Below are 15,746 nucleotides of genomic sequence, written 5' to 3'. Positions count from 1 at the left end.
TGCTGATGCTAGACAGCATGCTCTACAGCTGAGGAGATGGCTGAGCAGCAGTTTGTGCAAATGATGCCACTGCTGTTTCTTGGCTTGCTATTTGGAAGATAACACATTATTCTCTCAGTGCAAAATAGATTTAACCATTCCACGTAGTTGGCTATATATTATACCTGTCTTTTTCTCTCTAACTGATAATTGTAGCAGATTTAAATAAGAGACCGGTAATTTCTAGACTTCAAAAACTTGAAAATTATCTTTCTTTTCATTGATGACTATGTTTCTTTACATAGCTGACTTCGGTTTTGCTCGTTATCTGCATAGCAACATGATGGCTGCCACTCTATGTGGTTCCCCTATGTATATGGTAAGTGACAGTGTATTTCAGATTATGTTGCTTATCTGAAACATTCTCCTACCAGAATAAAATAATTTACTGCTTGCAGATTGGCGAATGCCTAATGTTGCTTCAGAAGTATTAAGGGCAGCATGCAGTTCACCTTTCCATAGTTTTACTGGCTCCATTTTTTCTTGTGATTTGGAGATCACAATTGTTAAAATCAGAGACATTGAATGTTTCTTACTGCTGGAGGGAGGAAGAATCTTAGAGAATTAAAAGGCAATACATCTTAGCATTAATTTTTTGGGGCAAAGTAGTTTCATTCCCACTTGCATACTTTTTTTTTTTCCCCCTGAAATAGGGTATTATCTCCTTCCCAGTTTCTAAGAAAATAAAAATTCATCAAATACAGGCTAGAAGAGCTTTACACTAGTAGTTAAAAAAACTACTTGATGTTTTCATTCTAGTTATTTAATGTATTCTCTCACATGTGGGGTTGGTTTGTTTGGGTTTTTTTTAAAAAAACAATTTGGAATGATGAATTGTCATTAATTTTTACTAAGTAGCCTGGTAGTCAATTCAGCACTGAACTATCTGACTTTGCCACTGCCACTACTGTACTGTATGGTCATGGGAAGATCATTTTGCTTTCCCTTGTCTTGTTTTTGTATATGTAAAACGGCAATAATGATATTCCTTATGAAATGCTTGGTTATTTATCCACAAGGAGGACTGCATGAACCACGTAAATAACACCTACCTCTTATTCCCATACATGCTGATCACTGCAGGCTTTCTTTAGAACATCAACATTTGTAGTTTTCTGTGGGTTTGAAACATAGTTTTCATTTTAGATAGAACTGTTACCTTTCAAGTCATGTGGTGCAGGTTAGAATGTTAATTTTGCCTTACGATAAAGTGGTCTCTGTTAGTACTGCTCTGGCAGAAGAACTGTAGAATTCGTATTGCTGTGGCTTTGCTTTTTTGTTTTCCCTTCTGAGATTTTGGTGTTCTTTCCAGGCCCCCGAAGTGATTATGTCTCAACATTATGATGCTAAAGCAGACCTGTGGAGCATAGGAACTGTGATTTATCAGTGTCTTGTTGGAAAACCACCTTTTCAGGTAGCACTTTATTTCCTTTTCCCTCTTTGTTTGTCTCATGGAAATTCCTAGGGCTTTTCCTTCCAGTCATGAAAACCGAAGTATGTAGTGATGTCCGAGTGTAGTGTCGATGCTTCAAAGGCAAGATCACTTGAGGATACCAAGGGAGAAGTTGCTCATACTTAGTCTATGAGATCAGTGTGTTCAATCCAGAGGAAATATATAAGGATACTCAGTACTGAAGTCACTGCTGTGCTTGGGGTTTTCTCCTTCAATGCCCATATGCAAAAGGCGCCTTTTTGTATATGTGTGCATAGGTACGAAAGCTATTTTCTTTGTGAAACTGAGCTTTAATTAATGTACATTTTTATTTGACAGGCCAATAGTCCTCAAGATTTGAGAATGTTTTATGAAAAGAACAGGAATTTGATTCCTAGGTATGTCATCATGGCCTTTGCTGTCACTTACGTTTGTTGATTGAACACTTTTTCATCTTTGGGAATGCCTGGGATTCATAAAAATATTTGATGTTGCTACCTTTACAAGGATGTAGTATGATACCAGTGACTCATGTTGCATCTTGCCTTCATTGTACCTTGCTGAGTTGAAAAGGTCCTGTGTTAAGGCTGTAGAGCTGAAGACTTAGGGACATGGCAGAATGCTGACTTCCTGGAATTTAATGTGCTATGCATTATTTAATGCATGCATTAAATTTAATGCATGTTTTACTTCCTCTTGTGTGCAGTATTCCTAGGGAAACATCAGCTTATCTGGCTGACCTGCTGTTGGGTTTGCTTCAGAGAAACCAAAAAGATAGAATGGACTTTGGTATGTAACTTTTCCTTTTGCTCTCTTGACTTTCCTTGTTAGTTGTATTCATGTGACCAGAATAACTGGCTTGACCTTTTGTCTACAACCAATTACATGAAAAGTGAAGTAGTTTTTTCTTCTTGGTTATCATAAAGAACGCAGAGTAGCCAAAATAAATCATTACGTAACTACTGTCAAGTCAGTATTAAGTGATGCAAGTAAATTATGACTTTGTTGTTGAGTAGTGAAATATAAATTAGTTTAATTCTTTCAATTGTGGCCTTTTTTTCCCCCACAGTGTTAACTGATATACCTTAAATTTCATGTCACAGTATTATTTCTGTTACTTTAACTGGTGTTTTGGCTTCAGACTAGGGGCAGACATCTCTGATCTCCATGTGGTGTTGGTTGCAGAAATTTAACAAAGTACTGGAAGAACCCACTGTGGAAGCTTTAAATTATTTCCTTCCTGTTCTTTTCTCTTTTAGACTGCAAATATTGTAACAGTATCAATGGGGGTACAAACTGTGTGCATTTGATTTGACCCTGAAAGCACACGTGCGCATGCGCGCTCTCTCTCTAATGGCAATGGGAGATCTGATGTTACATATTGCTAGCTGTAGAATTCTTTATTTTAGTGAAATATTTTCACTGTTTTTTTTTAAGCCCCAAAGTAGTAGAAACAACAGTTGTACCTTTGTATTTTGTTAAGTCTTAAAATTTTTAAACTGTGCAGTGACTGAAGTTTGCATACTGTTAGACGTTACTGCAATGTCTGCTTAGGACTGCATTTTGCATTAGTTGGGACTAATGGACCTAGTACAAACTAGATAGATACTCTCTTAACAAAAGTGAACTTGTTTGGCTCCAGTTTACTGCTGTGTTTGGCTTTTTCTCTTTCACTGGAGATCTTTGGTTGCAGAACATTGTTCTAACCTCTTAAGATTTCAAGGCTTCAGATCAGTACTAATGAGTCATTCAAACTGACTACAACTGTTGCCTCTTCAAAATTAGTCAGGAGTAGAGTTTAGATTTGTGTGTGCTTTGTACTGGCTGTTCTGTCTGTTACTCCAGTCTCAAAAAGCTTTTTTGTTGCTGGGGTTTTGGTTACCTATTTCTGCAAAAGTACTGCTGCTTTTTTTCTTCTTTTTTTAATGCAAACTCAGGCAGCATTTTTAAAAGACAGCTGCTGAAAAGTTAAATCTTGATTAGTTCTTCTTAGCTGCATCTTGTATGTCATGTTATTCATGCTGGTTGTTTAAATTTTACAGCACTATTTGTTATTGCAGTTTTATCATAGCTTCCAGGAAATGTTAATCTTAAACTTTTAGTTAATTATAGCTAACTTAGCTAAATACAATTGTCTTTTTCGTTATTATTATTTTATATCAATAGCAATGTGCTTTAATACTGAGACTCGTTTTAGCAACAAGGTAGGTAACCCATTAAGCTTATCCTATGGAATGGTGAGAAAGAGTCTAAACCTTAAAGTCTCTTCATGCTCTTTCTAGATAAGACTTAGTTCTTTCCTTACCATAAGCTATTAGCTCTTGTGATGCTCAGATCCTAGGGTGAGTTGCAACCCAAAGAAAGACATGCTCAGATTTTGTTTCTGCTTATGAAACTTCACCATTGCTCTTTAGTTATGCATGCAAGCTTGGTTTTGATGCTGTACAGAAATACACAAATTGACTCATTCATCACATGTGGTCCTTGTGTATTTGTGATAAGGAGACTATATTTGTTAGGCTGTGGAGAGAGGAGGATTCAAAAGGCTTTTTAGTTCTTTACTTGAAGCTCAAGACTCTCCTAGCGACACTTTTTTTTTCCTTTTCAATTCCTGTTATGTTTTGCTCCAAGAAGTATCAACTTTTTTTTTAGTAATTTGGAATTTAAAACATCAATACTAGCATAATTAAGGTGTTGCTCTTCTGAGAACCAGGCGTGGGGTTTTGTGTGTAGATGTGGCTGACATAACTTGCTTTAACTGCTGTATGTAAAAACTTCAGTAGAAGCCAGATCCAGAAAAATGGAAATTAGCCATCATAATTGGGTAAAATGTCCCAAATGATAGTGACAGTATTCAGAGGTCAATATATAAATCTGTATATGTGGAAGAATTAATACATCGCAAACATAGACTTTGAGTAATTGACTCCACTTTGCACTCTGGGTGTGCTGATCCCTACAGTTTCTTCAAACATGGGAAATTCACTGTATCATTTGTGGTAGTGGAAGAATGCATTTGTGCTTAGAAAGAAAAATAGAAAGCAGAATGGTAGTGATGAAAGCCATGTTTTCCTTGGCTGAGCCACTTAAAGGGCCTCACAGGGGCTGCTCTGGAATGTGCTTAGCAAAGGGAGTGAAAGGGAGAGCGTATAACTGAGCCCAGTTGCCTGTTGTTAAAGTAAAAATACCATTGGAGATCTTGTTGATCTTCCAGCAATATAAAGTAGAACAGCAGGTGTTGTACAAAAGCTCAAGAACACCTGATCCTCATGTTAAAGTTAATCATTACATTGTTCTTACATTACAGCTAGCCTCCTTTCCTTATCAGGTTGTGGAAGAAAGTGGTGTTGAAGGAAGAGGAGATACTGCAGGCCTCAGATCCTTTCTTTTTTTTTTTTTTTTTTCTTGTTATTTGCTTAGGTCTGATGAACAGCATTGTTTTTCCTCAACTGTTAGAACATTAGAGTTCACAAAGCTCAGCAGCTAGCTTCCACCAACCCTCAGTTTCCCCTAACTAGCTGAAGGTTGCTTCTTGTAGAATGAAACTTTCCATGTAAACTACTAGCCAACTGGTTATGCTAAGTCAATTAAACGCATCTCAGCATATCCATTTACAACACAAGCAAAATGTTTCTATTGTAACAGTAACAAGTTAACTGAGGAAATTGTTAAAGAAATTGTGTTTAATTTGCTTTGTGCTATGAACCAGCTGTGCAGGTCATGTTCTGCTGTTGGGAGGTGGGAAGGAGAATGGCTGCTGCTCTGTTGTGATTTTCAGCAACCAAAGGAGTAGCATTAATGGGTTCAAAAATAAGTGTCAGTCTTTGAGAGAGGCAGAAGTGAAAATACTTTCAGTGTTTGATGTGAGAGATGCTCGTCATTTTGAAGAGCAAATTAAAACAGAATTAGTACCATATTGAACATAGAGAACATCATTTCATGAGGATATAGGAAGGCTTCTTGTGTACATGATCCTTAAGTGCAGTCATAAAATGTCCTCCAGTAATTCAGTCTGATTTGCCTTGCTGTGACTGTTGTTTGAAGTTACTCAATTGATTTTTTGTTTCTTTTCCAAATACTGTAGCAAGATATAACATAGAAGGCTTTAATCTTTTATAAGCTCTTCACCCTCTGGCTCTGAAATATTGATTCTGGGAAGGCAACCATTTATCACCATCTGCAATATCGTCTGTAAATTCTATGTCATTTGTACATTTACTCACAATGGTTGTTGTTTCTTGTTCTACAGAAGCATTTTTCAGCCACCCTTTCCTGGATCAGATTTCAACAGTCAAAAAATGTAAGTAGTTTTGGTTTTCCACTTATTTGTGTAAATGATGAGTGTTGGGGCCTGGAAGATCTGACAAATATCACACTAAGCGTTTGAGGCATTTTCCCAAGTCTGTTGTTGTGCTCTATGGTAAGCCTAAGTGTTGAATCCTTTTTTGCTTTATGCTAAACTGAGATGTGATATTTATTTACTAGCTCCTTTGACATTTCAACTGAACTTAAATACCCCTGTGTGTTTAAGGATGTGCTGTGCTTATAAGTTGTATAAGGGTTTATGAATGAAAAGCAGTGAGGAAGTGAGTTTGTTTGAAATTCAGCCATTCAAAATCTTAGTCCCATTTTTTTCCTGCCTGGGTTTTCCTCTTCTAGCTTGTCCTGTACCAGTGCCCACATATGCAGGCTCAGTCTCTGGCAGTTCCTGTGGTAGCTCTCCTTCATGCCGTTTTGCTTCTCCTCCAGTAAGTTCTCTGTTTTACAGAACAATGTCTAGAAAATATTTTCTGTAATGTTTAGCCAAGAGTTACTGAATTTTAGATCTTTGAATTCCTGAACAGTGTAAACAGTCGTTCTTAAGAGCACAGAGCAAGGAATACCCCTGTCTTTTGCTAGAAGAATGCCATTAACGTTTTGGTTCTCTCTTACTCCTTTGTTGTACTTTGAGGTGGTGGTTGTTATTTTTTGTTAAAGAAAAAAATATGTATTAAATGCTAGAGTAGCAAATCTTCAGATATGCTAATATGGTTTGCAACATAATGAATGTTACAGATAGATTTTGAATTGGCCTTTTTGGCTAAGGCCCCTTATACTGATATGAACTGGTGACTTCAGTTTTATGTGGTATTTGGAAGCGGTGCATCTGTATCATCAGGAATGACTGAATAAATTGCAATTGTTAAAATTCACAGCCTAATTAATATAGAAATGTCTAAATTAACACTACAGTGTTATCCAGTATTTGAAATTTCCACATTCAAATACATTTTATATTTCTAAATACTTAAATCTTGGACCATTTTTGTTTCTTTTTTTTTTTTTTTGCCAAAGCTAGTGATGATTCTTACTTTAGAAGTTTCATAGTTAAAAGAGCAATTCAACATTCTGAATCACTGGATTTACAGTGGGTTTTTTACTTTCTTTTTTACACTCCATCGCCTCCAGTCTCTGCCAGACATGCAGCATATTCAAGAAGAAAACTTGTCTTCCCCTCCATTGGGTCCTCCTAACTATCTTCAAGTCTCTAAAGATTCTGCCAGTACCAGTAGCAAGAACTCCTCTTGTGACACAGATGACTTTGTTCTTGTCCCACACAATATCTCTTCAGACCACTCATGTAAGCACCTTCCTTATTTTTACATTTTAAAACAATTTCCACTCGTAACATACCTTTATGTCCTGTTATTCTTTGCTGTCTTTTTTCTAAATGTATCTCCATTCACATTGGAACTCATTTCTTTAGTTTGATTACTTTTTGAAGGGAGACTGTTTGGTACACCTGCATGTCCATCCAGGACATTTTCGCCTTCAATTGAGTAGCCAGATATGCCAAAAATACCAAGGTGATTTAAAGTCATGGAAAATACTGGGGTTTGGCAGTAAAAGAAAAGAGACAGTTGTAAACAACTGCTGATAAGAATCCTAAGGATTCTCTTAGTGAAGGCAGGCACTTTGTTACCTCCAGACTGACTGAACATTTATAGTCCATGCTGTAGAGCTTTAGATAATAAACAAGTGCAGGTAAAAACATAAAAAAAAAATTTAAGATGGAAGGCATCAGACTGAGCTATACAATAGAAAGGCTTGGATGTAGCACATTGCCATTTTACAACATTGTCCAAACCTGAATTGCCACAGAGAAACTAGTCAGCTGATTTTTATATGATGCCACCAACTCATGTTAAATATTTGACTCAATTAGTGCCTTCATCTTTGAAGGATTTCTGTCATTCATTATTATAAATTTCCCAATGCTGATACTGTGTACTCTTAAACAATGGATTTTATTTAAAAATACTAGTATAGCAAAAAAGGAAAAACATCAACAAAAACAAAGAGCAAAAAAACTTGTAACTGGGAAGGCAATTCTTTAACATTTTTGTTGGTGGTCACATTTGAGGTATTTTCATACAAAAAACCAGTTTGTGGAAAACTTTTATACGTTCACACAAGTTTTTCAGAAGTGGTTATTTCTACAATGGTAATATTGGAGATTTTTTTTTTTTAAGATTCTGCTTCATAACATGGGTTTTCAATGTGTTCTTCTGCTTACTGTAGATGATATGCCATTGGGAGCAGCTGGCAGGCGGGCTTCAAGCGAGTTCTTGATGTGTGGAGGGTAGGTGTGCTGAACTTTATCCAAAAGAAGTCTCATGTTCTAAAATTGATACTGCAGCTGTGGAAGGAGTTGCTGGGTTTTTGGCAGTGATGGATTTACATAGCTGTGTGGACTTTCTTAAAGATTAATATGCCAAGTTGAATTTAATATGATTATGTAAACAACTCGAAATCATAAAGTTTTTCTGCAAAGTAGGTAGTTTCTCTGATGTGAAGACCTGTCTTTTGACAGTGGTTTTTGTTTTCACAGGCAGTCGCCATTAACTATTTCTGGAAGCTCAGGAACTGTACAAAAACCATCTTCAGTCTCTTCTCGAAGTACTGCTTCTGGTACAGCTAACAGGTGTGTGATGTAGGCATAGTATTTCCTCTCTTTTAAAAAGGTTGTCTGGTACTATACAGTTGGGGTTGTTTTGGTTGGTTGTTTAATTGTGGATGGCTACTGGAAACTGAACTGAAATAGAAACTAGGCCTGTTTTTTCCAGACTCTCTACACTTAAGGCATTCTAATAGCTGAATGGTTACATAGCTAACTTCTGGCTCTGATGCATCCCTAGAAGATTTCCTTAAGGAATGAGAGCATTCCTTTGTCTGTTTAAATTTTGAACTGGTTGAAAGCAGAAACTTCAGACACATAACTGACTTGTCCTTTTTGGTGTTAATGAAGCACAGCACAGTCTTCATTTAGTGAGTCAAGATGTTGAACACAGTATATGTTTTAAGAACTGGTTGTGAGAGAAGAGGAACTTGCAAAGCCCAGATTGCTATGGATTTGTGTGTCGTGGCTGGATTGTCTTGTGTCTGGTAACGGGGTGTGGCTTCTGTGCAAGTGATTACTGTGAATTTCATGTTTGTGTCTCATAAGATACCAAAGAAACCACATGAAAGAGCTAAAGATGTATTGCAGCTTTTCCACCAGCAGGACTGTTATAAGTCCTCTTTCTTCCACATGGTTGTAGACTAAGTTTCTGCTGGTTTGAAATAGAACTGAAATTCATCAGTGGTGCCTGAAATCTTTCCTGTATAATATTGGAAAATGTGAAGCTTAATCATACTGTTTAACTACTCGTGTAGTATCTAAACAGAAGGGTTAGATTTGTCATTTGACCAAGTATTGGATTTCATAATGTTTTCAATACAAATAGAAAGAAGATGAGTGGCTAAATGGGGAATAAAGCTATTATGTTGGGTGTATTTTTGGCTTATGCTGATACTACAGTGCTGCAAGTCAGCATTATTTGTTTAGAAATGCTTGTCACAAGAAAAGTTTGCTACTTTGTGCTGATCTTTGTGCAGTTTCTGAAATCTGCTGACATGGGCTATCAATACAGCTTTAGCCTTACCTTTTACGTTTAAGGGCAGACAATGGAGATGGTTTGTCTGTAAAAATCCATTTGCTCTGGATTGGCCATGTACAACATGTTACAAATACGTTGTAATTTTCTATTTTAAATTGTGTCAGGTGTCAGTTTGTAGCATTAGGGGTTTTATGAAAATATGCCGGTTATGTTATCTGTGCGTTACTAAGTTAAGAGCTAAACAGTTGTGTGATTAGAAACAGGAGCCTATTGTTTACACTTTCAGTGTTTGTACTCTAATAGTTTGATTTAATTATTGGTTGAGTAGATTCGATAACTAACTGGCTGCTTGGGGCATGGTCTGAAGGAAGCAGAGTGCGTGTCTGATGGTCTACAAGACTCTGCTTTTGCTTTTTGGTTTTGTTTTTTTGTTTCTTGAGAAATGTTCTTTCATTGTGTGTGACTTCTTCCCCCCCCAAAAAAAAGGTTGTGTCCTATGAAATGGTGAATTTTTCTGATTAGCTAATCAAACCGCCTGAATTATACCCATAGTTCTGCTGCTTTATGTCAAGTAGAAGAAGCTGTAACACTTCTCAGGCTCCAGCCAGAATGGGCAGAATAGGTAGAGGTGGTTCACTCTCCTGTGGTTAATTGCTAATTTTATTCTCTGGATCTCAGAGAAACAAGATTTGCATGCAACTCTGCACACATCTCTGTTGCATTTTCTCTAACCAGCAACAAATGACATCAGACTTGAGGATGCCTAACCAGACCTTAGCTTTGGGCCTGAGCTGGACAGCCCTGCTGGAAGGCCATGTACTGTACCATGCCTCTCCACCACAATAACACAGCATTGCTGCCTCCAGCTAGCTCACAGAGCTTGCTTGGATATACCTGTAAGGCTGTGTGGGAGCAGGGGAAGGCATTTTCCATGCTGAGTACTTCAAAAGTTGAAGTGCCTTCATGGCCTCCTCAGTGTCACTGCCACAGTTTAAGTAACATCTGCTTCCCTTCTCCCAGCGGTCGGGCCTCGGGAGCCCCCCCTGTGCTACCTTGGCGTGTTGTTTTAGTTGTAGCAGGCTGCCTGCTTGCCTTTGTGTGGTTTCCACTTGTGAGACCTTCTCCTCTCTGGAAGCTTTCAGGCCTTCCACTGACTGTGCTCACAGCTGACTTCCAAATTACTTTGTAATATCTAGAAACACGGTGACGATAAAAGGACGAAATTCTCTTTTGCTAAGGAAGTTCTATGCATGTGAGGAAGTAGTATTTCATTCTCAGAGGCAGCAAAGAGAATAGGACAAAGACAGTCAGAAACCCAGATTTCTGTTCATCTGTAGCCATGCAGTGAGTGCCGTAACTGCTTGTTTTCTAGAGGTCAGGGTAGAACTTTTCTCACTTTTCCTCTGAGAATTTCTAATCTTTCTCTGAAGAGGTCGTCAATAAAGGACCAGATACTGAACTGATTATATTCCAAAAAGCCCATTTGTTTGAAATTCTTTCCATTGAATTCTGTCTTCCTTTAAAAGTGTTGGTAACTGATTACATTGCAGTGGTTTGATTCCCTTATCAGATAGTACACTGAGGTAAGCCAGGTCACTGACACTTCAGGTGAACTTGGGTAATGCTGATCTGCAGTTTGTGGATTAACGTTCAGGTGTGTGGTTTTGGTCATTTTGTCAGGGGCTGGTTACATAATATGTTTTCCTTTTGCAAGTTCACCGTGTCTCTTGGCATATCTCTGACTGTGCTTTAGTGGCTTTTGTACACATTCCAGCCCTGCAGCTGAACTTCCTGTTCTTAACGCAGTGGGTTTTCCTAGAACGCTATTTTGAAGCGTGGTAAACAGGGCGGGCTGATTGGCAGGAAATCAGAGGGATCTGTAGGTCGCTGTGATGCGTGACAAAGTGCTTCGGCTAGTACTGCACTCTCAGCTCGATCTGATACCAGCCAGTGTAAGAAAGGTAGGTGGGAACGAACAGTTCCTGCTCTTCCTCTGTGAAGTGTTAGAGCTAGGTTAGGGCAAGCTCAGATCACAGTCGCATGCAGGGAGTGCAGAAGCAGCTTATTTGCCCATTTCCTAGGTTTTCTTGAAACTTCAACAATGGTACAATTCGAAGAGAGACTTATCCACCTATATTTATTTCCTGCCTCCATACCTTTCAACTTCAGGCATTGCCAACCTTCAGTATCCCCCCGCAGCGAAACAGCACCTATCCCGGTTCCCACTCAGCTACGGAATTACCAGCGCATAGAACAGAACCTCTCCTCTACTGCCAGCCCCGTGTCAAACCCCCACGGATCACCAAGGTTAGTTTGGTTTCTTTTAACTCTTTTTTCTTGGTTCTAGTTTGTGTTTGTACCCTGACAGATGTCTGTGCTTTCTTGCTGATGTCATTTTTTTTTCTGCACAAAAACATACTAAAGAGGCATTTTAATGATAACAAATAATAGTCCTTCACAATCTCAAGATTGTTGGATGGGCACTTGATGTTTTTCACGAAAACAAAATGAGCTTGTTCTTTCACTCAAATACAACCCAAAAAGGTAAAAAGATGAAGTCTTGCCTTTTTATTCCTCTTTGTGTATTATATGGCATTACATCATAAACTAGAAAGTCAGTAATAAGTTAGGTTTTGTTTTTACACACGTAGTGACGAGATGAATGCATTGTTCTGTAGAATACCAAGGAAATAATTTTTGGCATGCTAGTTGACCAGCTTGTCTTACTACAAAGCTCTGGTGTGCCAGACTTATTCTCTGCCTTGTGGTCCACAGGATCAAGATGATGAAGGTCAAAGACTCAGACACAGACTGCTCAGAACTGTGGAGGTCTTTACAAAAACAAAACCTGTGGTTCCTTGCAATTTTTTTCTAGATCTCTGATTTTATAATAGTTGCTATGCTTGGAGAAGTGCCTTTCCCTTAAATAATCTGTTTTCAGTTGTCTGACCTGTGTACCAGACCCAGTATGAAAAATTCGTCAGACTCTTAGTTGACATAAAAATGGGCATTTGCAGCAACACATTTCACTTGATTCTAAAATTCAAAATTTGATGTTCAGGTTGTTTGAAGATTAGGAATCCATGTACTAAGGGATAGGATATCTGTTTTAACTTTATCCAGTTAACAGACTATTATGGCATTGTTGGCATTATGGCAAGTTAAAAAGTCAATGTGAACAAAGGGAATTAAATCTTGCTTGTTTTCAGTATGGGAAGCTTAGCTTATTAGCTTAATAATCTTCAACATCATAGCTTTCTCTTTAAATATCAGTGTTTTCTTTAAGTGATCATTATACTCCCTAGAGGAGTCTGAAGCTTACCTCAAGGAACCGCAGTTACTATAGCGTGTGTAAGCATTCTTTTTACCTTGTTAGAGCTGGAGTTGTGAGACGCTCAAATACTAGCCCAATGGGCTTCATGAAGATGGGCTCCTGTTCTCCAGTACCAGCTGACACTGCACAGGGTGTTGGGCGCAGGTTATCCACAGGATCTTCTAGACCATATTCTCCGTCACCACTAGGTAAGCTCATAAATTCTTAGCAGTTACTAAAGGTTTATCTGGAACAGTAATTCACAACACTAATTCTTGCTTGAAATTCTCTGAAATCAAAATCTGCCCAACTGGGTCACATTTGCAGAAATAATTTGTTAAATGACTCACAGAAGTAAACTAACTAGGCTTTATTTTGCTTTACCTTCATTCGTAGGTGAAGTATAAAGTGTAAATTCACATTTTGATTTTGTTTGCGTAGTTGGAACCATACCTGAGCAGCTTGGACATTGTTGTTGCGGTCAGCTTCAAGGACATGAATCAAGGAGTAGAAACTTCTCAGGTGAGTGACTTTGGACAATGCAACCAGTCCTATTTTGTTAGAGCTTCTACAGCGTTTTGTGAAGGGGGAGGAGACCCAACACTACGTTAGTATGGGTTAATAGGAGGCAGTGGGTAAGTGGTGCACTGAGTTTCTGTAGAAACTTAGCCCAATTGTGGCTGTATCAATACACCTTTCCCCATAACTAATTCCCTACATAAGAGACTGACTGAAGTTTCCTTTTCTCAAAATGAAAAACTCTGATAATGCCTGTCTTTAAACAGGGATGGAAGTGGATGGATTATAATTAATGGTAGTAACATGCTTCTCAGAATCTGGTTTTGATAGACCAGCTCTGTCATGCCTGTCCTCAGAGAAGGGAGGAGGAACTGCCAGTGTACAGCATGCAGCACGTTTTCGTCATTCCCTTAGGAAATTGACTGGGATCTGATGTTAGTGTTGCTAAGCATTCAGTAAGCTTTGCAAGTCATAAATTATTATGGCATGCCAGCAGTAAAAAAAAAAAAAAAAAAAAAGAAGATTAGGGAGAAATAGGATTTGAAGATGTTCTGAGACTATTAAAGATGGAACTGTACTGTAATGCCAGAAGAACTGGGCATCACAATATGCAATTCAGCAGCACATTCTTTTGCTCTATGCACATTTTGGGTGCAACTTCTCCTTTATCTAAAATACTAGTTACACTGTTTATTTTGACTTTCTAAGAGGTAGTGTTTAAAGTGCATGGTGGGTTTTTCCCCTATTTAAACACTTTCCAAAATCATCTGGAGATGATAGAGCCCTCATTTCTTGGAGTAGCCGTATTTCAAATATGTGGGAGTGGTTTCAGCCATATGAAATAAGTTCTGTGATGTGTCTCAAAAATTGTCTTCATAATTGGTATGCCATTGGCAGTTTCAATAAAAGACAAGGAATGAGTGAATCCTCAGGTTTGAAATAGTCTCTTCTCTTAAAAAAAGGGAATACAAAGCAGTGTGTATGCTTTTCTTGTTGCATCTTTTCTTTGGACAGAATTTTGTAGGGCTGTTGGCTTAGTGCCTTTTGCCAGTGTCAAACTCACTTGTATTGGTAACATATCACAGCACTGTTTTTATGGCTGTAAGGGTTTTTAATGTTTCATTTCTTCATCTGTTTCATGCATTCTTTTCCTACTTGACTTTATTTCTTAATTTCAAATGAATGCAGTGGTATTTCTATTTGTAAAATACCACAAATTGCAGCAGGCATGTTCCTCAGTGTTTAAATGGGTATGGGAAGCTGTCTTTTGCTTCTGGGTGAAGTGAGGTCATCTGTACTGAGATTTTTCTAAGGACTGAAGATGTCTGTCATAATGTAGTTTCTGAACTAATTGAGCTGCTCTTGCTGGCAGTGGCAGCAGAGGATAAACTTCTAATTCAGAAGCCTTCCCTGTGGTGGCAATGACACTAGAACAGTAACGGTAACCAGTGAGATTTAAGACTGGTTTCTGAAACAAGAGGTGAGGACTTTCAGTGCTATGAGACAGACGAGCAGAGAGATTTCAAACAAGCAAATTCTTGGCTGGGAGGTTAATAAGAAATAGACTTGATTCCTTTGCTGGAACTGCAGGCAGAAAGGCTATTCTAAAACATACTGTTTAATGGAGTGGAATGAAATCAAGATGAAGTAGCTCATATTCAAAATCTAACTAGCAACGGCATTGGCTTAAGAAAATTGAAAGGTGTGTCTTAACAGCCAAGCACTTTACTGAGCAAACTGCCAGAAGTTTGTGATGTTTTTTTAGCATACATTTATGAAGCAGAGCCTGTCTCAGAAGATTGTCTTGGCCAGCTCTTGAAAACTTTATCCAGTTAGTATGGTTCATTTTCAGTTTTGCTTCTTTTTTTAATTTTTTTTTGAACTAAGTGAAATTGTTACTTCAGTGTCAGTTCTTTGAGGTTACAAAGATAGGCATTTTATCTGGGAATCTGTGGCCATAAAGCTGAAGTCTTATGTACTATTTGTAACTTTGCTCAGTTTCTTATCATGAGACATAAAAATATCACAAGGAAGAGACCATTTCATCAAATTTCGGGTTCCTTATTTTGAAAGAGGAAGGGGATCTTTGAGTAGGTGAGATGTTCATAAGAGATATTTGCCCAAAGCCCTCTGTTTATATGACTGCGTATAGCACTTCCATTTCCGTTTGTTTTAGGAGAAACTTTGCACTGATACTTAAGTGCGGACTTCCTTTGTACAATCTTTTGAAAAAGATTCAGTCTGACAGACTAAAAAGTAAATGACTGCCCAAAGTAATGATCCCAAATTGTTCTGTCTGAATAACTTGGTTCTTTTTAGTACCTAGTTTTCTTGCAGGAGCCACGAGATGAGCTGCCTTTTGTGTCTGCAAATGAAGTCATTACGTACAAACCAAGTCAATTAACGTGCAGTGTCAGATTCATGCACTTGTTTGCAAGAATATAATTCAAGTACTTGAGAACCTCTATTCAAGCTAGAGTCTTGGCGACTGCACTTGAAATTTCAGTATTGGTTATGCCATTCC

General features: G+C 38.0%; 1 protein-coding gene across 1 annotated transcript in view; it reads left to right on the top strand.

The window, feature by feature from the left end:
- ULK2 (unc-51 like autophagy activating kinase 2) overlaps nt 1–15,746 on the top strand; it is a 38,010-nt gene that overhangs the window by 13,926 nt on the left and 8,338 nt on the right. Inside the window, exons 6-16 of the mRNA XM_009699194.1 lie at nt 285–358; nt 1,352–1,453; nt 1,811–1,869; nt 2,178–2,260; nt 5,721–5,771; nt 6,131–6,219; nt 6,920–7,091; nt 8,033–8,093; nt 11,560–11,697; nt 12,767–12,912; nt 13,145–13,225. Of these exons, the coding sequence (XP_009697496.1) occupies nt 285–358; nt 1,352–1,453; nt 1,811–1,869; nt 2,178–2,260; nt 5,721–5,771; nt 6,131–6,219; nt 6,920–7,091; nt 8,033–8,093; nt 11,560–11,697; nt 12,767–12,912; nt 13,145–13,225 (1,056 nt within the window). The remainder of the gene's footprint in view (nt 1–284; nt 359–1,351; nt 1,454–1,810; nt 1,870–2,177; nt 2,261–5,720; nt 5,772–6,130; nt 6,220–6,919; nt 7,092–8,032; nt 8,094–11,559; nt 11,698–12,766; nt 12,913–13,144; nt 13,226–15,746) is intronic.

Source organism: Cariama cristata, unplaced genomic scaffold, assembly GCF_000690535.1.
Source record: "Cariama cristata isolate BGI_N322 unplaced genomic scaffold, ASM69053v1 scaffold35310, whole genome shotgun sequence".
In the NCBI taxonomy this organism is placed as follows: domain Eukaryota; kingdom Metazoa; phylum Chordata; class Aves; order Cariamiformes; family Cariamidae; genus Cariama; species Cariama cristata.
This window is presented reverse-complemented; position numbering and strand designations above follow the sequence as displayed.